Source organism: Thermobia domestica, chromosome 9 (genome assembly GCF_964235325.1).
Source record: "Thermobia domestica chromosome 9, izTheDome1.hap1.1, whole genome shotgun sequence".
In the NCBI taxonomy this organism is placed as follows: domain Eukaryota; kingdom Metazoa; phylum Arthropoda; class Insecta; order Zygentoma; family Lepismatidae; genus Thermobia; species Thermobia domestica.
Window position 1 is genome coordinate 122,359,239 of NC_137462.1, and position 25,487 is coordinate 122,384,725.

The window sequence follows — 25,487 nt, forward strand, 5'->3', positions numbered from 1 at the left end:
TTTTTAAAAAAGTTTGTAAGCATCGTTCATACAAAAGTTTATAAAATGTATATTTCATTTATTTCGTTTATCTGTACATATATTGTTATTTTATCCAATTCTCTGAATTTAAATACTTAAATATGTTATTTTATTCTTGTATAGGTTTCCAATGTGAAGAATGAAGCGACCAATATGTGGTGGATCCGAAGTACATGACATGGAAGATACTCCATCCAACACATGGAGCCGTTTACTATGATAGTGTGACTATGGATTTTGTGTCCCATGTCTCAACCAATATATCAACACTTTAAACGTACCTGGCACCACCACCCGCCATCTTCACTTGATCATGGCTTCAGTTGTGAAGAAGAGAGGCAGCTACCAGTCGCGTCAACGGAGGATGGGACCGGCTCCATTCGCTTCTTTTGAAGACCTTAGTGACGAAGTAGAAAGCCCTGAAGAGAGAGTCTCTTGCCCTTTGCCCGAAATAAAAGAGGATGTAAAAATGGCGTCCGACGGAACATTGATGTCTCCTGTACCTGTTGCTCCAAGCCTCCAGACACCTTCTACACCCAGAATTGACATATCACGAGCCAGCAGTTCGTCTCACCACGAGAGTGGTGACAGCAGGGATAGTACACCAGAACGAGAACTGTTTACAGGGAACATGGGTCTTGGATTTAAAGAAGAAGGTGCAGAAGATCTCCGCTCCAGCACAGAAGAGCTTGACTACCATGGCGATGAGAAAGAGGCACAAAGCAAAAGAGATCGACTGTTGAGAAGAAAAGAAAAAGGAAAACAAACTATTTTTAAGTATGAATTAGAGGCACAGAGTGAAAAAGAAGGCAAAGAAAGAAAAGATTCAGCGTGTAGTGTGTACAGTGATGCGTTTTTATCAATAAGCGGTAGGACAAGTCGGTTATCTTCAATAGGTTCTGTTGCATCTGGTGGTTCTGGGGCTTCAGGTGCATCTGGTCTCTCAGTTGCTTCAGCAATGTCTGGTGGTTCAAGCACCTCTGGACTGTTAAGTGGACGCAGATCACCATCTCCTCATAAAATGCTTCTTGAAACATCTTTTTGTGGGAACAAACCTATCCCTACGCCAAGTATGGAACTCGATTCTCCTCCTGCAGAACCTAAACACGAAACCGAATCTCTTGAAAAAGTTCTTCTGTCCAAGAAAGTAGAATCTGCAAAAGCTGCTGTAGGTAGTGAATCTCATAAAAGAGTTGATGGAGAAATTAAAGCCGATATTCAAAGTGCTGCACAAAAAGTTGGTGACTGTCACAAAACACAAGCTCTGGAGAGGGAAAAACCTGCCACATTGGATCTCCAGAATTCTGGGAAGGTAACTAAACCAGTGCAATCTTTTCCTCAGGTTTTGAAAGAAACGCCGCCAAAGCCAGTTGATCCGTTTAGAAAATCACAATCTCGTCCAACAACTCCAAAACCAGTGTCAATGTCTTCAAGCATGGGAGAAATGGGTTCTAAGTCGCTAACCGCCACTCCTTCTGCATCTCCCAAACTTGCAAGGCATACTTTCCTTAAGAAATCGGGAAATGGTGAAACAGACAAAAGTTCAAGGACACCATCTCCCTCTACATCACGAAAAACTTCATTAACTAGTCTATTTAAGAGGTCAGATGGTCCTCTGAGCCCCGAGTCACCTCCGTTGGGTAAGAGAAAGAGTTCGTTGACCAGTAAACTAAAAGAAGCGAGTGAAGGTTTGCGTGAACGTAGTAGATCAAGAAGTAAGAGTAGGGAAAGAGGCGCAACAATAGAACAGACAGATAAGAAAGTGGACACTAAAGGGAAGAAGGATAGTAAAAACAAAAGTGTGTTTTCATCGTTGTTTAAAAAGAAAGATAAGAAACGCGGTAAGACAACAGATAGTGATGTGGTTTCACCTGAAATTGCATCACCCGAATCCAAAATAAGTGACACAATAACCAATGTCGAGTTTACTTTTAATTCAGAAGGGAATTACCAACCCTCTGAATTCGGGATGATTCGAAGTGAGGCTGAGAGTCAGCATGTTAGCGCGTCCACAAGTGTACTTTCCCAAGTGAAACGACATCGTAATACAGAAAAACCTAAACACGAAATAGAAAGGGTTGAAGAAGAAAGTGAAAAATTTAAAGCCACGGATAAATCTATTATTTCGAGAGAATCTGACGGCAGCCAAAAGTCTCCTCCGACGATGATTAAGAGAGAGGAGAATAAACTTGAAACTATACCCACTTCGAAACCTCTGATTGACCGCATTGATGTTCCTAAAGAATCACTAGAGAATCAAGAAGCGGATGAGGATAGAGTTGTAACACCGGGTTATGAGATGCATAATGGTTATTCACACTCAGAAGATAGTCAAAAGCTTTCCGAAATGGATGGTGCTACGAAATTTGAAACAATACCGGATTCTGAGACTAAAACATTGTCACAGGAAACGTTACAAAACATTCCTTCCGTACCTGAAACCGATCATCATTCGTCAGAATCGGAGAAAGAAGTGGATGTTGAATATATTAAAGCTAAAGAAGGCATTGCAGAACCAGAGGTTGAAGCAGATCATGAAAGAAAAGGTCTTTTCTTACAGGATTCATTTGAAGACGAGCTTCCATATGTCCCAACTACTCTTCCTTTAGAAAGATCGGTAGCCGTACCTATTATACCTGTAAAACAAAGAATTTCTGAGGTCAAAACGTGTCCTATCGAAAGACCAAGAAGTACAACGCCCATAAATCCTTGTTCATTAGAAGATTATATGAGTCATACGTCAAGTAGTGATGAAAAAGAGAGCATAGAGAAAATGCGAATATGTCTTCCCCGTGAAGATTCTATAACGAAAGCGAAAAGTCCACGACGAATTACTGCCAAAAGTTGGGTTGAGTTTGCTGAACAAGGTCTTCAGAGCCCAAGGGAATATAGGAAAATTTCAAAACAAGATAGAGTGGGAGATCCTTCTCCGCCAACTGTAAAACAAGAGGCACCAGAATCTCCGCCGCCGCCGTTGCCACCGAGAGCATCTCAGCCGCCGCTTCCGCCAAAGACTTGGATCAACTTCGAAGCAATTCCAGAGAAACGAAAACCTCCGAAAAGAATACAAACTATTCCCTCAAGAGGTACTATAGATATTCCCGAAAGTGTTTCAGCTCAGGGAAATGGTCACACTACAAAGACCGTGACTGACGGATCAAGTACATCTCAGGGAACCTTGGTCACAAAAGGACATGGACACCAGCGAGTGGTGTATAGTTATGTGAATCCAGAAGACTGTAAGTGTGAGTGTCATGAAAGTGTAAATAAACAAGTATCTGAAAAGGATGTTGATAAAGATGGGGGTGCAGCCGACAAAACGACTGACAGTGATAACAATTCTCCCGTTTCTGTTCACAGTGAAGTAGATTCAGTGGAAGCCAACGGGTTGCCTTCAGAAGAAAAGGATCTTTCAGGGTCGAGGCTAGACGTAGACTATGGTGCTGACAGACGCTCTTATCAGAGGTGGCGTAGTATCAAATTTGTTGTTATAATGTAGTACAATATTTTGTGCCAATCCTTCTTAGTTAGTTTCGAAAGTAGGGTAGTTAGTGTTAAATTGTAAGTCCGATATATTTGTGAATGTTATGTTAAAGTAGGTACCAGATTAAGTCCTAGCATTCTTAGTGATGCTCCAGTAAATGAAGTATTTATCTAGATAACATTTGAATATAGAATTCCTATTAAGTATCTTAGCTATTGTTAGCTCCCCTTCATCGATCAAACTTTTTACTTTAATATATTATTCTTGCTAGCAAGAGCCGCACCATTACATTTTTTTTTAAATATATGTAGTAATTTCTTCAAGTTTTGTCCATTTCTAGTTTAGATTTTTGATTGTGATTCGAATAGTGAATTAACCTTACAAATCTTTAATAAGTATTTACAAATTATGTAATAGATAAGTACCGGATTAGCTAATTGTTTTCATTATTATTAGTTAGAATACATGTTGCAATAGGACATTTATAAATTCAAGAGTACTAAATTCTCATATGTTTAAACTAAAACAATAAATGTTCAGATGATGATGATGATGATGATGATTATTATTATTATTATTATTATTATTATTATTATTATTATTATTATTATTATTATTATTATTATTATTATTATTATTATTATTATTGAAAAACAGAATTTACTTGTTCACTTTATTTAATTTTGTCTGGAATATCTTAAGCCTGATTTCCATTTTATTGAGGGTTAGAGAGTAAGTCGTGGCAACCCAGTAATATTTCAACAATCGAAAAAAGTATTAAAATGTGTTATATAGAATAAAATAGAGTATCCATAAAGAATATTTTGTTGGTAGGAAACATATATATATATATGTATATATATATATATATATATATAAAGCAGTCCTGTGATACATACGTGTATTAATGCATATATTACAAAAACTCATCTCATTATGGTAAACCCTCAAAATAATCTCGCGCACTATCCACAGTACGCTGCCATCGATGTTACAAAACCTTGTCTAATTATGATAAACCCTCAAGATAATCTCCCGCATTGTCTACTGCACTATGCCTAAAGCGGCTGATCTGTTGGCGCACAGCATTTTTAATGACCAGGCGCATATTGTCTTATCACTCAGTGGTTTCTTCACCTTGGAGATGAGACTAAAATAACATGATGACAAATCCGGTTGGAATACGGTGAGTGTTCTAACTCCTCCTACCTCCATTGGCGCATAGCTCCCGTACACAAGCTGCCTTATGTGGCTTTGCATTATCGTGCAGTATGATTGCATTATGTAGTAGATCTGGACGCTTCTCCCTAACGGCACTTCATAGATCTCGCTGCAGGAAATCTTTGTAATACGCTGATGTGATTGTGGTGCCATGAGGAACGAAGTGGCAAGCAAGTACTCCCCTTTTGTCATATTGCACAATCATCATCGATCGTGTGTATAGGCGAGAGATTCTCCCAAAACTTCTGCCTACGCGGTGATCGTGGTTGTCTCCACTTTGAGGACTGTACTCAAGTTCATACGTCCTGGCTGCCCAGAGTTTGATCATGACAATGATCTTGGAAAAGAATTTGTTGTCTTCATTCTCATAGCATTGTAGGCGATCGGAACAAACAGCATATCGTGTTCATTTTTCAATCCGTGAGGGCATGTAGGACCCATTTTGATGCAACTTTACGTAGGTTTAGAACTTAGGTCAAACTTTTATGAATGGTGTGCTTCTCAATTCCTCAGTCTCCGTCTCTAATTCAGTAAGTGTCCATCGTTTCTCATTCTGCAACATGGCATGTGCCACATCGGTTCACAAACTCACAGGCTGGCCTGACCGTCCCATGTCATTGGTTGCTTGGCGTCCTCGCTGAAAAACTGCTACTCATCTTGGGACAGTTCAGTATGGCAGAGTGTTATTCCCTAACACTTCTACTTATTCTTGGTGACACTTACTCGCATATCACCCCCGGAGAACGGCCACTTTGATTATGAACGCTGTTCTACTCTAGTTACTTCTATTTTACACCGCGACTGACTCAAAACTATTTCCCCAGCGTGCCGTGCTCATCCGTACAGCACACAGATCCATCTATTGACTAGAGAGTAAAGTACTGATGTTAGGCTTTCTTCCGCAGTCTTCATTTTGCGTCCACATTTACATATCGTTAAAAATTATTGGATTGCCATAACATATTTTGAGGGTTTATCATAATGAGACGAGTTTTAGTAACATGTGCATTAATATATGTGTATGCCACATGCTTGCTTGGATTTCTTTTATGATTCCTACCAACAAAATATCAATTATTAATACTTTTTCAGCTGTATATAACACGTTTTTAATACATCCTTCCATTATCGAAATATTACTGGGTTGCAATGACTTATTCCCAACCCTCGTATTATATGCAATAAGTTAATGAATCTTAATTTATTTAGTTTACTAAGAATTGAAGGTAAATGCACAATTCAAATATTTACTTTGCATACTATTAAAACAAGAAAATGTATAGAAATGTGAACCAGTGTGCACCTTCATCATACGATATCTAAACTGTTTTGCAATTTTATTTTCTTGAACTTGTTTCAAAAGTGTTTAATTTCTTGGAATTGCGGAGAAATGTTCGACAATGCATAAGTCTCGTATAGAAAACATGAAAATAAAACCACTAATTTGACAGCTTGGGATCAGCATTTTATAGAAATCAATCGGCATAATTTAATTATTAAAATTTTTGACTAAGATTACAGTATTTTAAAATATTAAAATTACAATAAAATTGTTAACAAAGCAATTGCCAGAAATATATTTTCCACGTTTTTTTTCATATCAAGATAATTTGGATAAGTCGATATTAAATATGAAAAAAATATATATAGTGGTTACACTGCACATTGAAAACACACAATGATAATCTTATCATATTAATATTTTATTTAGGCATATATTTCAAGGATCATACGTATTGAACTAAACGATGTATGAGTATATTTTTAAATAACAAATTGCATGCGAATCTTCTCCAAGTTGCTCTTGAATAATTTTTTCATTGTCGTAATAATAATATCCGTAAACATATTTATTTGGATTATATCATACTTAGCATTTTTCAAAATATAACAGAGATGAAAGAATAACATTAACAGTCTACAACATAGCTTATTACTGAATGCTATGAACTAAAGTAAATTATTTTTTCATGAAGTTTCCCATTTTTGAAGTACAAAATCTAACGTCACAGTTAGTATTGAGGAATTTTTAAAATTGTTTGGGTATTTTAGAAATTCAACCAACACCACTAAAAGTCTGAAGATTTCGTTATTTAATTCTTGTAAAAGAAATTTCAGCACCAATAAATTTTATCATTAAAACTTGTTCGCTGTACAGAAATTATTTCAGTGTAATTTTCGATTGCCGAAATAAAAATTAAACCTTTCTTGAACGTACAATGGATGAATCCATTATCTGCAACCTATGCAAAAATTATTCCTTTCTTCCTTAGGCTATTGAAACACATATTGTAAAAACTATGCAGCGGACAACTTTTAATGACAACTTGTAATGACAGGAGTATACAGCCACGTACAAAATAATGCATTCTTCGTTGTTGTTTTAAGCATCTTGTAGTCTAACGTATGTGTAAAAGAAAAGATTTAGAAAAGCACATTAAAGATTTGAAAATGATAGAGAAAAATAATGGAACACGTGCAAGGCTCTCGTAAAATCATAAGTGAAGCAAAACTTATTTTGAAGAAGACTAGAGCACATTTGCTTATCCAAAACATGGAGGAAAGAAGAGATGATTAATTTAAATTCATTTTTATGTAAAACGAATGTTATCTAGATAAATCTCATTGCTGTGGTTTATTTACAAAATCTTGTAGTAATTTCAAAATTCTTGTAGTATCTTCGAGTGGTGTGGTTTCCTTTCAACGTTAAATAGCAATAGAATTTATGAAATAGTACTGTTGAAATACAAGTAAATACGTACTATTAAATTTAACTTAGATAAGAACAATAATAATCATGATATAGTTCCAGATGAAATGGCATGTACGCTTTCAATCTCTTTTGTTTAGTATCCTGTTTATTTTTTTTTAATTCAATATTTAAGGCAATGAAGTTTCTCATGGTGATTCGTCAAGTGTCTTAGTAATAAGATATTTATTAGTGTATCTAGGATTTATTATTAGAAATTAATTCGTAAACTATAATTTAAGTTGCGGTTATTTAGGTGTGACTTTTTTAAAATGTGATTGGTTTTTAAACTGCTAAAATAATTATTTAAATTTATTTAACTAAACAGCATGCCGGTATATACTCGCAATAGAATGTTAATATAATAAGAATATTCCTATTTTCTTACTTTTTAAGTATGAATTACTGTCATTGATATACTGTCAAATAATTTTATTGAAATTTGAATTTTTTTGTGTGTGTGTTAAGTAATATACATCTATTTTACTGAAATGACTCACCTTTAAGCGTCCATTAAACCATTAAACATTTAAAGGACGCGTAAAGGTAAGTCTGTTTAATACATAATATAAGTCAATTATTATTATTATTAAGCATATTTTTTTATTTTTTCATTACTAACTGAATTTGTATTAAATTTCGGCAATTTAGGACAAACCATTCACGTTTGATTTTGGAAATGCTCTTTTAAGTATGGATTATTATAATCTCTATACAAATATAGCGTTATTATGAAAGAATGTTGGGGTTTGCTGCACTTGGCATAGATAGGAAGCGTGTAACATGAAGAGAATTGTGTTTTTATTTCATAGAAAATACTTTTTGTAGAAGTTTTTGTTCGAACATTTACATTTTCTTGATTTTGGTGTCTTTGGTTACTCTGCATATATTAATTTCATAGTCCATTTCGTCACTATTTTTTCTCAATACATGAATCGTGATGCTGCCAATGGCAGATGTATTTTGCACTTTTCTTTATGAAATACTTGCAGGAATAGGAGGTTATCATTTGCATAACTTTACACAAAAACATCGCATGCTGTTCAGTTTGGAGAATGGAAAAGCCAGGAAAATAGCTTCTGATTATTTCAAGTCCACTCCTGGTCCATCGCTGTGATAAACGGTGGTTCAAAAATTCACTGACATCACTACGAGAATAGGATGCACTCTGTGTTAATATTCTTGTTTATTTAGGGAAGTAGCCATTCCATTTATTTCTTCACTCTCACAGTTGACTTTCTATAACTTTGGAAAATATCCCTTAGCTGGCCCACTTACTCTTTTGTTACTGAGGATGCATCACTTCTCTTTCCTTTGCATAGAAACCTTTTTTCTCGAAACTGAGTACATCATCTACGGATGGAGTTAGCAGACGGTGGATCTGTATAAAATGAGTGCTGAAGTGTTTTTGGACAATGATGCTCTAACTAAACGACTCTAATGAAGGTTGAACACGAAATGCCTTCTATTTGTAATTTGTCACCATCTTGGAAAAGCCATCTTCTGACGATCAAATCCGCAACTATTGAAACCAACTTAAATGAAGAAAAAGATTTCCTTGTTAATATATGGGGATTATACAAAGCAATACTGAAACCTCGACAATCTTTTGTAATAACGCCGTAGATTGAATATCAGAAGTATTTCGAATTGGAGGTTGTGTAATTGTAAAATGCATTCATAGGTAGAGTACATAGGTAGAGTTCATTATTCATAGGTAGAGTACACACTTGGACATTAAAAAATTTAGCTGTGTGTAAAAATTAAACAAAATAATCAGTTAATTGGCAGGGAATTTATAATGTAATACAGTTATGAAGAAGAAGAAAGTTTAAAATAGTAGGCGTATTTTAAGTCTAACGAAGATAATTTTCCAGTGATAAGTATATAAAAATTAATAGGGAACTGTGGTCCACCCTATGGTAAATATTAGTGAATTCCATTTAGTTCGAGCATGGAAGCATGATGAACAGGTGTTGGTAGAGATCTGGGCGTTTTTTATTTTATTTTTAATTTTTTTTTTTATATATTTGATTATTTCATGTTGTTTTCGACTTGAAAAATGTTGTGATCAGCTGAACGCAAATACATAGGCCTACATTGTATATTGTAAAGTTTCAGTCTAAACATAAACGGGTATAAATTGCACTGCATGATTGGGAGCACGCAAATTTGCAAACTGGAGAAAACAAACTTGAAGATTTATGAGTTCTTAAAATGTAATAAGGATTTATATTAATTTTTATACACATGCTTATTACATGTAGAAAAACTATGATTCTTCTTCGTAAGACTTAATCGTAGATGACGGTTGACATTACTGAGTGCCAACGACGAAATTAACAGAGAAACTATTATTCTTTATGATTTCTTTTCTAAATTATAGATGTATAAAATAACAGTTTCTTTCACTTCTTAAACCGGAAACCATTAACTGTAAACATAAGACCTTCGGATATTTTTTGCACTTAATTATTATGGTTGCTATCGAAGGGCTGATAAAAATAAAAACATATGTTTAGTTTCTATATGTTAGATACTGTCTTAAATGTAATATATATGAATATGGTTTAAGTGAAAGAGTGCAAGTTAGTGGTTAAATGGTTTGTGAGGTGTGTATATTAAAAAAAAAAAATGTAGTGTAACCATTGTTATGATTGTTACGTATATAAAAATATTAAGCAGCTTAAAGTGAGTGAAAGAATAATAGGAAGTACTATTGTCCCTTAATTATAGATTACCAGTAAGGAAAGCTGCAATTTCATTCTGGTGATGTTTGCCTGCTGTACTAGTTTTGCATGTGCATGGAGTAGTTATTGCATGGGCATCTAATAGTTTTATTATTTTTCATCTTGTTTTGCCATTTCCTGTGGTTGTGTTGATAAGAGTACTATTTCTAATAATTACATGTATTTAGTAATAGTCTCGTTATTTTTCTCTCATACATATTTTTCGCTTAATATGAAAATCACCTTTAACGTAAAGTAAGCATGTTCAGCTTTAATATGTACAGTGCTATTCAAAGAACCTGGCCGTCAAATTCTCTCACAACCATAGGTACAATTTTAATATTTTAGCTTCAATAACATCTGAGTTAGCCAAAAGGAATCGTTTTTGTCTGATTTAGTTCTATTTGTGGATAAGAATACAAAGCTTTTTGAAGAAGGTTGGATGGTCAGGTTTTCAACAACATAAACATAATAAAGGCTTTTAAATTAAGTTACAACAACATAGAAACAATAACAAATCATGAAACAAAATATTATTACTTTAGTAAGCTGTTGTTTAGCTTTCAGTTTAGTTGCCCGTAACCAGAGGGGGGGCTGGCTCCCTAAACTTTTCGTGGCCCTTCCAGACCTCAACACAGAAAACACAATTTAGATATGTGTAAGAGAATCTATAGTGACTTGGCCCCACCCAAATCTCTGTGGCTGGTTGCGGGCCTGTATATATATATATATTTAAAGTGGTTCCTAATTATGTGGAGATTTTTTTCGAATTTCTTTGGTTCCAACGCCTAAAAGTTTCCAATTCCTAAGTTGGTTCCATGTCGGACCAAAGTAACTCGTGAAAGAAATTGGCTTAATTGGAGAATATTTAACTGACCTCCAAGCGACCTAAACTTCTAAATGCATTTGCAATATATGAGGCCCTTAGAATAGTAAAGATGTATGCGCCCAAAGCTAGTTTTGAGAAAAATGCGGTTAAAGTTTTACTAAGGTTTAATCGAAAAAGTGTGAAACGATTATGAACAAATAATTACTTCCGTATAGTTGAACAATGAGCCATTACATATACATACTGTATTTTTTCATAAAACCGTCTCTTAATTTTCATAAAGTTCTTATTATATTATTATTAGTTTTTTTTATGGTTATACTTGGACGAAGGGATTTGTTTCGTAACTGAGTAACCGTTTTCGCAGTGGGAAGCATGTAGGAAGGACAGCGGGTGTATAACAAATGAGAGATGTAGGGCGCCGAAAGCGTAGTAAAGTGCACGCAAATGTTGAAGTGCATACAATGTACAGGTCTCCATTAAGCGGGCTTATAAGATAGTAGTTTTCCATTTTTTGTTATTTTTACCATATTACTTTAGTTAGGATTATCCACCTTGAGTATAAGTGATTCTTGTAAATTGGTATTTCATAGTGACATAATAGTTTTTTTCCTGTAAATGTTGTTCAACTCCACCATTTCTTTCCTTGTCATTCTTGCAAGTGTTAACTTTTGGTGTAGATTAAGAATATGGAGACACTATTTAGAAAATTTACGAGTAAAATCTATAGATTTACAAAGAATGAGTAACATCTAAGGAACTTCATTACTAGCGCAATATGGCAGAAATAGTCCAATCAGTATGCCTGTAACTGAAGTAATACAGTAGAACTACAACAACTATAGTGTCATTTATGTGTAATCTACCGTACAGGAAGCATTTATACCCAATATGAACTCTCTCCCAAAGTAGGGCCATATTATTGTAAATAGCGCTCCCCCTCAGTAGTCCTAACGTTCTTGCTATTTGCCTACTTTCGCTTGCAATAAAACTCCTAAGCTACTTTGCAACAGTGTCATCAGCGCCCTAATCACCAGTGCTACTGTTCTTCCGGGGGATTAATGAATATATCAGCAATAGTTTAGTGGTTTTTACGCAGTTACGAGTTTATTGTGCACATAAGACAACACACACATTATATACAGTGTTGGTGTCTGATGAAGAGGACGTTAGGTCCTTGAAACTGTAACACATTGTAAGTATAGTTTTTAATATATTTCATTCTGCTCTGGTCAGAACTGTGTTTTATTTGTTAATATATATATATATATATATATATATATATATATATATATATATATATATATATATATATATATATATATATATATATATATATATATATATATATCCGCTCTTGTCAATCTGCACGTGAAAGATCGCAAATGACAAATATTTGCAGGTACGGCAAAGCTGAAGCTGTTGCATACATGAAAGAAAGTGTCATTTTTTGGTTACCCCATATAGTCAAACTGTACGATATGTTTATCTTTAATATAATTGGAAAGTCATTCATCTTTTTTTTTTAAAAAAAAAATCTAATACGCGAAATTGTCCCTTCTTTTGTTATCAATATTACATGTTCCACCACGATGAGGCGTTGAAATCAAGTGCAGATCAAAAGCTAATTTGACGAAGTGTACACTATTTAGTGTGCACTCCATTTGTAGACTTCGAGTGTGCATCCTCGAAGTGTGCACTATGCACTTTTGGACACGGCCATAGAGAACTGTTCGGATGTGAATCTAACGCGTTTATACAGTAAATTATGATTGTAAAATGCTATTTGACATAGTCAAGGTTTTTGAACGCTAACTTTATACACAATGTTGCTTAAACAAATAAAGTATGCATTCGTGTGTATTGTAGCTAAAACTATTTTCTTGTAAAATTAGCAATTTACAAGAAATACTTTAACTAATATTAATATTTTTCAAATATTAATCTAATATAAATAAAATAAAGAGTTTGTTTGTCTGTATGCGGCCTGGGGACCAGACTTACCAACTTTTGGTCACCGGCACCTTGGTCCAAGCATCAGACCAAGACGAAGTTTTTTTTTCAAATTTCGAACCAGGGGGAATGTCAGGGGGCCGTTTACCGTGACATGTAAAAGGAAAATGACCGATATTAGTGTCGAATTCATAGTTTTCGCGGTCGCTGAGATCAATGGTGAAACTCGGATCGCATTCACCCCATTTGGCTGCGAACCAGGTTGAGGGGGAGGAGTTATACCGAGATATGTAAAAATGATCCAAAATGACCAACATTACTGTCAAATCCATAGTTTTCGCGGTCGCTGAGATCAATGGTGACACTTCCATTAGCGATGACTTGCAAATTCAGCTACCATTGTATGCGGGCCGGGGTTCACTTGCAGCGAGGGGGAAGGCGGGTTACCGAGACATGTAAAAAATAATCGAAAATGACGGATATTAGTGTCAGATCCATAGTTTTTGCGGTCGCTGAGATTGATGGTGATACTCTCACAGGCGTTGACTTCCAAATACAGCGTCATGCAAAGAATGGGTATTTCAGCTAGTAAATAGTAAAGCGAATATAAATAAATAAATAAACAAAAAGTATACATTTTATCTCACCGAAGTTGAGCTGGTCCAGGTTGGGCTGTGCTGTGAGGAACCATGAGTATGTCAGTAATAATTTAAAGTATCATCATCTACTGCCACCTCTTTCTCTCCCTCTGGTGCGTGATCCATATTTTCTTGACAAGTAAATATATTATTGAAGTATGCATTATGATTTGCGGGCATATATAAGGAAGAAGTAAGTGAAAATCTGCAAGTTTTTCTGGTGAAATAATTACAGGTTTAGTGTACTTATTCGGTAGATTGACTGTCGAAAGGTTGAAATGATGAAAGACTTTACATGTCTTTCTTTCTTTCTTTCTTTTTTTTTTATTAATTTACCTGATAAGGTTCTCCGCTGTAAGTAGGTTTAATGCCATCCTATTGTGTAGTTCCTGGATAAAACAATAACTCTTCCCTGTGAAAACTTGGCGTCAAGAACTTCCCGCTTCATTATGTGATGTTGCAAAATTTCTACATCTTTAAACTGTTCTTTCTTTACCATAATGACATCAAAAGAGTTCTTCCTTCTGAAAATTCTTAGAAGTTGGCCATATTGAATCCCGGTAAACAGTCTGTTCTCCTAAGATATAATTCTATATTCTTAAAATCACGATCACAAGGAAGATAGGGGTGGACGGGAACCATAAAGACGTGTTCAAGTTTTTGAGAAATGGTCAGCATGGATGTATCTGAGGCAGATCAAAACCATATTCAAAGTTTTATTCTGGCCACTGCAATTATCACTGAAAATGCATAATGTCTTTACGTCTGGTGGTATTTTGCTTTCAACATAGTGTATAAAACACGTTAAAATTTCAACAGAGCCTCGTTTTCCAATGCTTTCATCCCAAAGATACATTGAAGCTGTTCTGTCCTTTATAATGTGGATACCAAATTATGTAAGTCCATAATATCATCGTGTAAGATTGGATTCCAGAATTTATTTTTGTTGTTGGAAGTGCTTATTTCAGTTGTGGATCTACCTCAACTACCTCTATCCGAAATATGTTCCCTTTCCCTTCAGCCGTTTCAAAGTTACAAGTGTCTACTCCAAACTTTCCATATATTGTAAATGCATTCAGAAGTTAGGTCGCTTGGGGGTTGGTTAAATATTCTTCAATTGAGCCAATTTTTTTCACGGATTAATTTGGTCTGATATGGAACCAATTTAGGGATTGAGAAAAAAAAAATCGGAAATCGAAAAGTAAGGACCACCCTAATATATATATATATAAGGTGTAACCTAATTAAGTAATAAACGACGGGAGGTGATTCCTGATACCGAGATAAGCAAAATGCACTGTAAGCATATAGAATATTGGCAGATTTAACGAGGGCCGAAAGCGTGGGAACATTAAGTTCGAAGCCGTAGGTATCGACATGCAGAGAGAGACAAACGTAGGTTCGTCGAGCACATCACAGGAGGTGTTCAAAGTGTCCGCCGTAGACAGCAATGCATGCTTGACAACGCCGGATCATGAATTGGAAAACCCGTTCGAAGATACCTGGGTCATAGAGACAGCTACACAGGGGTTATGGATACGCTGTTCCAAGCCGTTGACAGGAGTAACATACACTATACCTTTCATTTGTCCCTACAGATAAAAATTCAGTTGATTCAGATCCGGAGACTGCCAGGTCAATGCACTGAACAGCCACGCCCGATCCAACGTCTTGATAATTTGTTGTTCAACCACAGGCGGACATACACAAAGAATGGGGAAGACCCATCATGCATTTAGCACATGTTGCAGCGAATCGTTAGGGGAACATTTTCCAATAATTCGGGCAGTGTATCCTACAGGAACGTCAAATACTGTACTCCATTCAGTCTTCGGGATAGCATGTATGGGCTAATCAGCTGATCATGGAAAATACCACACCATACATTGCGTCCAAATTGGTGTTGATGATGAACAACAACACCGTACCATGGGGATGTGCATCTCTCTACATGATCCCTTCCAAACATGGCCTCGTCATGGCAATCATGGCCACTGGCAGAATGCTTCAGGTGGTTGGAAATCCTCTTCTGTCATTTCTTGTACCCTTTGCAGGTGGTATGGGTACAAGGCATTTTCACGTAACGCACCTACAGTCATGTGACTAACATGCATTTCGTGGCTAAGTTCCCTCGTACTCATACCTGGCTCGTTGTCCAGAGCTTCTAATACACTTCGTCCATTACAGGTGTCTGTACACGACGGGGTCGACCAGTATCCAGATGGGCAGATAATACGGTCCCTGTTTCACACAGGCACCAATAAAGACATCCTGTATGATGGTTGGCGTCTGTTAGGAAAATGTTCCTAATAGAGTCGTGCTGCTTTACGCCCATTATCATCTACAAGATCGTACATAAATAGCATGTCGGCCTGTTCGCGGTTTGAATAACGCACCATATTTCAGTCGAGCACTGCCACTTATCCTATTCAACATTCGCAGCACAATGACCGCACTCTTGTACTGTAGCGTCTTGAACACAAGCGCCACCTGTGTGTATGAACCGAGGAATTACGTATTGAAGATCAGCGCTACCTCTAGACTTTCTAGACCGCCATCTCTAAGCTTGTTTACTTTCTATATCTACCGCTTCAAACTTACTGAGTTTTCCATGCTCTCGGCCTTCGCTAATTCTGCCAATATCCCCAATATGCTGTGTTTTTATAGGATCTTTTTTGGTTATCTCGGTATCAGGAATCACCTCCCGACGTTTGTTACATTAATTAAGTTACATCCTGTGTATTGAAAAAGGTAAAAAAATAGTTTCATAAGTATTTACTAGAGTTTGTTTGTAGGTATGCAATTGACAATAAAAATCTTGTCTTCCATTTTTTTTAAAGATAAAAAAATTAGGAAAAAATTTACAAGTTCGTTACTTTCCATTAGATTTCGATTGAACAGAAAAGAAAAGAATAAATGGTCGAATGAATCGAAATAACCATTGTTTGAAAAATATGTGAAAATCAATCAAGAACTAAGTAATCAGTAATCAAATTCGTTAACAACATGGTTCTTGTTGCACAGACTAAATTTTTGACACTTACTTTGTTTCCCATTTATTATTTTACTTTTATCTTCTACATGGACAGTTTTCAAATTTTTATATTGAAGATAAATAGAAGCAAAATATGCTATTGAAAAGTCCCCTTAAAAGGATATTAAGGAGCGTTTTCACTGGCTTCCAAATTTGTTTTTGAGAATGTAATGTTTTATTGTAGTGTTACACAGTAGTGAAAATTATGCATTTTTTAAATGTTGTGTCACAGTATTATTGCACATAATACATTTATAGATAGGGTAGAAAATTGAAGTCTCAGTATATGTTATTGAAATTCGAAATATAACTACAAGGCCCGAAACATAATTAGACAAAACAATACATATATATATATATATATATCAATATTGAGGCCGTGGACTTTGTACAAGTTGTTAGTTACCTTTTTATTATTATGGTTATTATCATTATTATTATTATTATTATTATTATTATTATTATTATTATTATTATTATTATTATTATTATTATTATTATTATTATTATTATTAGGTAAAACTTGGGTCACAAATATTGACTTAAAGTTTAATAATAATGGCATACACCCATCATTTTTCTATAACGGATTTCCAATAGCTGAGTTAGTCTGTATATAATTTACAATTTCCTCAGTGCAACAATAGGGTTTGATTATGGTTTTGGCTGCAAAGATTATTTAGGTCATATGTAGAGATCATGATTAAAACATTATTATTATACATTTTAAGCTTTTATAGGTCTGCTATCAATAAGAAGTTTGCAATTACATCGTTAGTATTTAAAAAAGAATATGAGAATATAATAAGAAATAAATTGAAAATAAATTACATGAATGCATATAATCACATATTGTCTATATAGAGCGTACTTTCACTTCTAAATAGAGAAAAGTTCTCCCTAAACTTCAAAATAAATTAATAATGACTGGTGCGATATATATATATGATACGTAAGAACTATTTAGGCGTTCCCAAAGGTACACCAAAATTGGTCTAGAAAATAAAATGATCCGTACTAGAAATAGGAAGATGTTAGCGAGAGAAGTGATTATCTGTGAGAAAGTGTGCGAGGAATTCAGTTGGGAATTCAGATACTAAATAAGATCGAAATTATAAACTCCTTCAAATTATATTGTGTTGGAAAACATTAAATATGATAAAACATACAGGTAATTTATTGTTTTGATATTGCAGGAGAAACTTAAAAACTGATAAATGTCACCAAAGTTAAATGTAGAGCAATATGAGAATTGAAGGTGAAAACTCTTACAAAACTGTATCAGTAGTCGAAGTGAGAATATGCCGTACCAACTACGCCTTTGTAGGATTGAAAGTATCCCATCTTGGAATAAACGGCATACTAATATCGAAAAACGAAAGGAACATATTATATATAACTTTTAATATTCTATTATTTGATCAGTGGACAAATTCTAGAATACATGTATTCCGAATACTGACCATATTTTGAATTCAAGATTGCCATTACCTTTGATAATACGTTGTGATTGGCCCCGAAATGAAGAATGAATGTTGCATGGAAGTAAGATTACGTTAACCCTGATGTCAATAGAAGAAAGTTCATATGTAAAGTGCAGTCACGAATTCGATTCTTATGCCTTACAATATACCTTATAGAGGACAAGTATAACTTGCGTGGGACACTTTTCATTATATTTCTCGTTCTTTTAGTCAAGAGGCAGAGAACTAATCAAGTACAATTATATACCTGGTGAATCTGTCTAAAGACTGTTTTACTATTGCTGTTGTACGACTGTTTAGTATATATTGCTAATAGTAATTAAATTACTTTTATTTCTAAACTGAACGCCTTATGTATTTATTTTTTATTTCAATTGAAACTGTTATACTATACTGGATGAATCTTTTTTTGTATGTGCATGTTGAGTACGTCAATGTCAAAATAATGTTGCTTTTGTTGAGAACAATTCAAGGTAATTTTTAATAGTAACTGTCAAATCAACCTCAGCTGCTGTGTGATAATCATTCAGTTTGCTAACTTGCTGTTAAACAGTGCGTTCAAAGAATTTCCGTAGTGAATATAGGTACTTGTTATTGTGAGAAAAGGATTGAAACTTTAACTCTTCTTGTGTATGTGGTTGTTGTTTTGCGAATGTCTGATACAGACAAAAATGAAGCCAGACTTTAACGTTCAACTCAATAGAGACGTATTCTGCACAATAAAGACGGTTCGCGTTACATTGTAACCAGTTATTCTGCTCAAAGGTCAGTCAGAGTTCTGTTGCATATTTAGTAATACAGATGTGTTTTACATATGTTTCATGCAGATGACAAGCATAGAGAACATGTGAAACACTATTCATTGAAAAGTGGTTCTATAAGGTACACACAATTTATCTATTACCAATCTTTACTTCGAGTGTTCGCGAAAAATGTGTAGGTGGATTGACTTGTGTTTTCAAACTAAGATGAATAATTTTCAACATTTACTGTAGTGGAGTGATTCTATACATCTTTTTGCCACAATCCACTCTGGAGCGACTTTTTGAACGCACTGTATATGTATTAGTTATCCTTAAGAAAAATGGGACAATTTGTTGAATTGTAGTAAAGTTTGCGAACTGACTTTATTGAGTAATAAGAATCCAGAAGGTTTTTCATAAGGAAATATTTTACATTATCACGATGTATAATGTTGTAGAAGTAATTAGCTTCTTTGTCATTTCAGTGATTCTTCTTACGAGTATCCCAGTCCATATAACTTAGAGCAAGAAGGTGATTACTCTGACGGTTTGAAACCCATGAAACCATTTGGAATGGACTTGGATGTCAAAAGCAATAGAAGCAGTATAATTTCCCAAGTACGTGCCAAATATGTTTTGCTGTAAGCAATATCTCAAATGCTACAACAATATTCCAAACAAAAATGTATTGTAGCAGTTGCCGAATTTTTAATAAAACCTAAATATATTTTATTTACGTTAGCGGTTTGCGTTACAAATTAAAGCGGACACGTAAGGAATGGAATACTTAATTACTTAGGATATACGTATGCATTTATAAGTGCATAACTTTCAGACCAGAGTCCAACACACGTGTTTATTAAAACTAAAATAAAATGTTACAGTTTCAACAACTTAATGTTGTCTTCATCAGACAATCTGTTGAAATGTAGCACTTTATTTTAGTTTTAATAAATGTGTTAAGCTTTGGCCAGAAAGTGTTAATTGTTTATGTAATAAGTTCCAGAGTTGCAATGGCTTTATTTGCATTTATCTCCTGTCTTGATCACTTCCGACGAACGACAGGAGAAAATATGGAATCGAAAAAGAAAAGAAAGAAAGAAAGTCAAGATTTCAAAGGATTTTCACTTTTTATGTTCCCCACATCCTTTTCCCTCCAAAAAAAGTTACTTTTGGATGTCTGTTTTTCGGTCACAGTGTATGTAATATACACCCGCCTATTGTCCATACCGTTCAGCATGCCCGAACCAAATTTTAAACTTAAGAGCTCATTATGGACTCATACAAGTTAACCATACATAAGTAATTTAAGGCTTGTTATTAACAATTGTATTAGGCCTGTACTGGTTTTTGTAAGATTTTCTAGAAGAGCTTTTTTAATTGTCTTCCTATCCCCAAAACTAAAAGTAGTTGACTGAAGGGTGAAAGTAAAAAGTCGCTGATTACTCGAAAACTGCTCTCAATTTTGTTTATATTTCATAAATCAAATATTTCATAACAAATTTTGTAATATGGTGTACGTATTATGATATATTGCTAATGGTCATTTTTCAGTCAAGCCATTTAAAAAAAATGGGGGGGGGGGATAATTTATTGTTGGGGATATATTCTTTTCAGCCAGTTTTCTCAGAAGCAACTCAGGCAATTTTGTTCATATTTCAAAACTAAATGTTTCACTAACAACCTTACAATATGACGTAATTAATTTCTGCAAAATTCATACATAGTAATTTAATAATTTACACTTTTTTTTGGAAGATTTTCTCAAAATTGACTCAGGTCATTTTTAATATAATTCTTACCTTATGTGTTTGAGCAGTGATGAGTAAGCTTTTGGTATTGAAGACTGTATAAGAAGACACGTTTTTAAACTAATTTTTTGACAAGTTTCTTCATATAGGTATCGTCAACTTGAAATAGTTCTAATCCTGTATTGACTGAAAAAGCTGCACTTTAGGATAATATATAATATACAGAAAATAGACTCATTTTATTGCTATAGATAGTCTGTTACTGTTTAAAGAATTGTGATAAGATTAGATTTAAAATTAGTGAGTGCTACCGAAGTTAATAACTAACATCGTTAGAATTTATCTTAAAAGCACGACATTAAAACACCCCGATGAAGGACACGAGATTTACGCCAGAAATATTAATGAGAAGTTTAAGAATGAATATTACTTATCACTGCTGGAACACATAGAGTTAGTATAATGTTAATTTTATAATATATTCTATGCGTTCAGTTAGTGACTTAGGATATTTTATTCATATGTCATAAGTAAATTTAGTAGTATCTAGCATAACATGATTTTATTCAAGAAAGAGAAGCGAGAAAGTTTAGTGTCGTGATCGTACCTTTTATTTGGACTAAGTGCCATAAATCGGGGTATTCTGGCCGATTTCGTAAAACTTTATTTTGGTTCTAATTACACAAACCAGGAACGCTGCGTGTTAATTTTAATATATTTAAAGTACAGAACACACAGCAATATATTCATTGTCTACTTTAAAACATTGGGACAAACAATTCTTAGAAATGTATCACGAGACTGCACGATAAAGACTAGTGTACATTTTGTGTTTCTAATCCGACCAGTTCTGAACTAATGTCAAGCATAAACTACAACGTTTCTCTGGAGTGTGAAAAGATTTGACTAATTTACTGCCGTTAGTGTATAAAAATAATGGGCCTTAGTGAAATTTCGCTACTAGGTGGGATTATTTCGGCCACGCCTAGGAGCTGTACTAAAGTGGTTTTCGGACGCAGCTATCTTCAGCTACAATGAAGAAAGGATGATTTTTGCAATTCGAGAAGTCTTACAAGGGAATTAAGCATGCGGAAGACCGTCGAAACCGTACTTAACTTGCATAGACAAAATTCACAAGCATCAAAACAGAATGATAGACACAGAAAAATCTTAACTGATAGTCATACTAGTTGTGAATTACCTGAAAGTTGTTATGGACTCGTTAAAATCAAGTACAAGCATGTTGATAGGTCACTGAGGGTTGGAAAGGTCCATTTATACAGTGGAAATGTTACTAACCGATTCACTCCTATGTCCTATCGAGACCTTTTCATGCATTGAAGATCACTTGCAAAGTGTCATATTTCATCTACCCTGTGAATGATGATGAATCCAAACAGCTTGTCACAGATTGGTGGAATTTAAGGTTCACAGGGAGCTGTGAATGAATAGCTATCTCTTCACTGACATGAAGTGCAGTAGTTTTTGTTTTCGAAAGTGATGCTATTTTCAGTGTGGCTGAAGCCACCCCGCGATGGCCGGTGTATATAATTTTTACCTTAAATTTAGATCACATATATTCGGTCATTGCAAAAGTAAGAAACAAATGTATTTAAAGATTAATTTTGCAATGTTTTGGTCAGAAGCTTAATTTTTGCCCCAGGAAAACTCAAAACTGCTTCTTCCCGAAGTCAATCCATTTTACTTTTCTGCCCATAACCTACTCACAATCTCTAGTCTTGCTATCCCTTGTTTCCACAGAAACCAGATTGTCGACTACTGTGTTGTAATCATACTTTGTGATAACACAAGAGCACTACACTTGTTGAGAGTACCTACGACACTTAGGAAATACCACTAATTCCCCGTAGCTCCAATTCGCTAGAAAGTTGCTTTCGCATGGCAACAGCGCGAGACTGTTAATTACTTGTACCATAGTCGCTCACTTTTCCACTTCGCGAGAAATGTTTCATGTAATGGATCGGTCTCATTCTTTTCTACTAGTCTCAATATCAATTGATTTTTGTACATTAATTGCAAATTTTTATTTTAAGAAGGTGCTAAATTGTGATATTATTTGTGTTTAACTAACTAAACAAAAAAGGAATTGTATTCAAAGAAATGCAATAATTAACACAACATTAACATAATTTTGAAAGGTCTTGGCTACCACTACTGTATGCAGCAGTTGTAAACATAATTACAATTAGTAGAGATCCTTTGCAAGCCAAGAATTAACTTCCGAGTGGACCATTTTTGAAACATCGTTGTCGAAACTTTTAAACTAGTAGACAAAATTTGATGAAAATTTTGTAACATACAAATATCGATAGGGGGAACATTGACACACGCTCCAACCACCAGATTAACAGTGTTACAACCCGACATAAAGTTGTGTTCTTTAAATGGCGCTACGTCTGCTTATTAAAAATCTCAAATCTACATGTTAAGCGAAAACTTATAGTATTATATTTATTGTTTAGTGTTACAAAAAGGACGCTACATTATCAAAAACATGTCTTAAACATCCAAATTTTGGAGACCTTTACAACAGTAATAACACAAGTAACATGGGCTTGTCAATGCATGTCGAATACTATGTTCATGTTATGACGTATTCCTAACAAGTAGGACCAAAGTTAGAAAGGATTCAGAATTTACTTTTCTCAAATGGTTTTATTTCGAAAAAGTGTTTAGATATGTCACATCGAATCTCAGATGGTTTACAATAGGTCTCGATAGGAGGGATTTATTTAAGGTGAAGATCATAATACAGTTTACCGCAATTTGACATCTCGTGCGTTTCCAGAGATATGAAAAACATGGCCAGTGATTGCTATACTTCTAAAATGGCGTAGTTGTGGGTAATTATTTTTTTTAAAAACCGTCGTTTTCTTCTTCTATAACATTAGGACAATATCAAATTGCTGTAAACAGAATTACGATCTTTAGATCTATTGAAAATATCTATGTGATTGATTGTCGTACTTATATAAGCAGTTTTTTTAAAAAATAAATCCCCCTTTAAAAAAGGCCAAATTTTCGATCCTTTGTAACTTTGTTCCTGTTTCTTAGAAAAACACGTCATATCAGGATCATAGTATTCAGTACTAAGATACAAATTATGTACATTGCCTTGTCCATCTTTCTCACGTTATTACTGTTGTAGAAGCCTACAAATTTCGGTTGTTTTTCCATGTTTGTGACATTGTAGTCCTTTTAGTATGTAATACTGAAAAATAAATATGGTATTGTGAGTTTTCATTTAACATGTAATAAGCTGACGTAATACCATTTATAAAAGCAACAAGTTTATGTTGGTTTGGCAACATTGAAAAGTACGTCAAACAATGTTCCCGTGTCGGTATTTGTATATTTGCAAACTTTCATCCGACTTTATCTCTTAACTTAAAAGATACAAGGGCATTTTAAGATAAATGGTCCACCTTGAATTCATCAGATATCCAGCACCTTTTCCTACAGTGTCTACAATGCAAAATTCAATCTATATTATCTTGCTATTATTTAGTTGTTCTCTTTATTAGTTTTTTTTTTTTTTTTTTTTAGTACGAAGGATTTACGATAATTTCGTACCTGTCGATTGATTTTTAATGCATATATTCACGTGCTATATATATATATATATATATATATATATATATATATATATATATATATATATATATATATGCATGCACTTTCATGTGTTCTTTGAACAGACCATATTTATAACAAATTACGTCAATGAGTGTGCTTTCTTTTCACTATCATACCTTTGAATTTACCTTTCCTGTGCTGCAACAAAGACCGCATTATATACTGTATGTATAGATTAAACAGTAAATATATTTTACATATTTCTTCAGTATTTATTCTTCAGTATTCAGTATTTACATATTACATTAAACAGTAAATATACTTCACTGTTTATTCGAATTTCCTTTGTTCTTCTTTCAACATATAATTCTTTTATTGCAGGACGAACCTCAATCACCGGAAGAGGGATCACCTAACGGCAACGAATTAAAATCACAGTAAAATTAGCCTTTATAATAGAGAATAAAAGCGAAGAAAAAATAATAGTAATAATTTTTCATATTACTGGTTTTTCAATGGACAATCTTTTTCCTGTTTTTCATCTGTTAATTTTTGTATTACATGTTTTCTGCTCAACCGGTTATCAAATGCGTAAATAATAATAATGAATAAAGTTTTTACTGTAATTTCTTGTTATTTTTTCTCTGTAGGAAAAATGAAATATGTAATGTTGATGCAGAAATACATACATATTATATAATGTGTTCAGTAAAACAGTTGGATCGTGAATAGCGTTTTCACAAGACCAATAAAGAACTACTTACAAATACCAAAGAGAAAGATAAAACTAAATCCCTGATCTAATAATTACAGGGACATAAAAGAAAAATAAATATATACTATAATATTCTGGTCAACTTGCCAATGTTAAATAATTCTGTGTTGTATTCCAGTTGTTCTCCTATACATATATATATATAAATTATATATATACAACATCTCAACACAAACTCCGCAATACGTGCAAATAGCTTAGTTTCAGTTTCATGATAACTTGATTATTTGGGTTAGACAAGTCGTGAATGTTGAAGAAAAAAATATTCAACTGAGTTATGAAAGTGCTTTGTGTTTATTGTTGAAACTGTGTTGATGGTGTTAAAAAAAAAGAAGTTTCTGTAATCAAAGGGCTTATGTGTAAAAGAAAAATATAAGCTGTTATTTTGCTGTTTGTAATGTACTTATATAAATATTGTACAGTTACGAAAAAAGTAAGGATGTTTTAATCTCGTAAATGAGAAATAAAAAGAAAATACA

At 34.1% G+C, this 25,487-nt stretch overlaps 1 protein-coding gene across 1 annotated transcript; it reads left to right on the forward strand.

The window, feature by feature from the left end:
* Nucleotides 1-111: 111 nt before the first annotated feature.
* On the forward strand, nucleotides 112-25,487 carry LOC145694982 (uncharacterized). Its single transcript, XM_081771809.1, has 3 exons — nucleotides 112-3,486; nucleotides 19,371-19,503; nucleotides 24,615-25,487. The coding sequence occupies exons 1-3, from the start codon at nucleotides 335-337 to the stop codon at nucleotides 24,672-24,674; spliced, it is 3,345 nt and encodes a 1,114-aa protein (XP_081627935.1). The 5' UTR covers nucleotides 112-334; the 3' UTR covers nucleotides 24,675-25,487.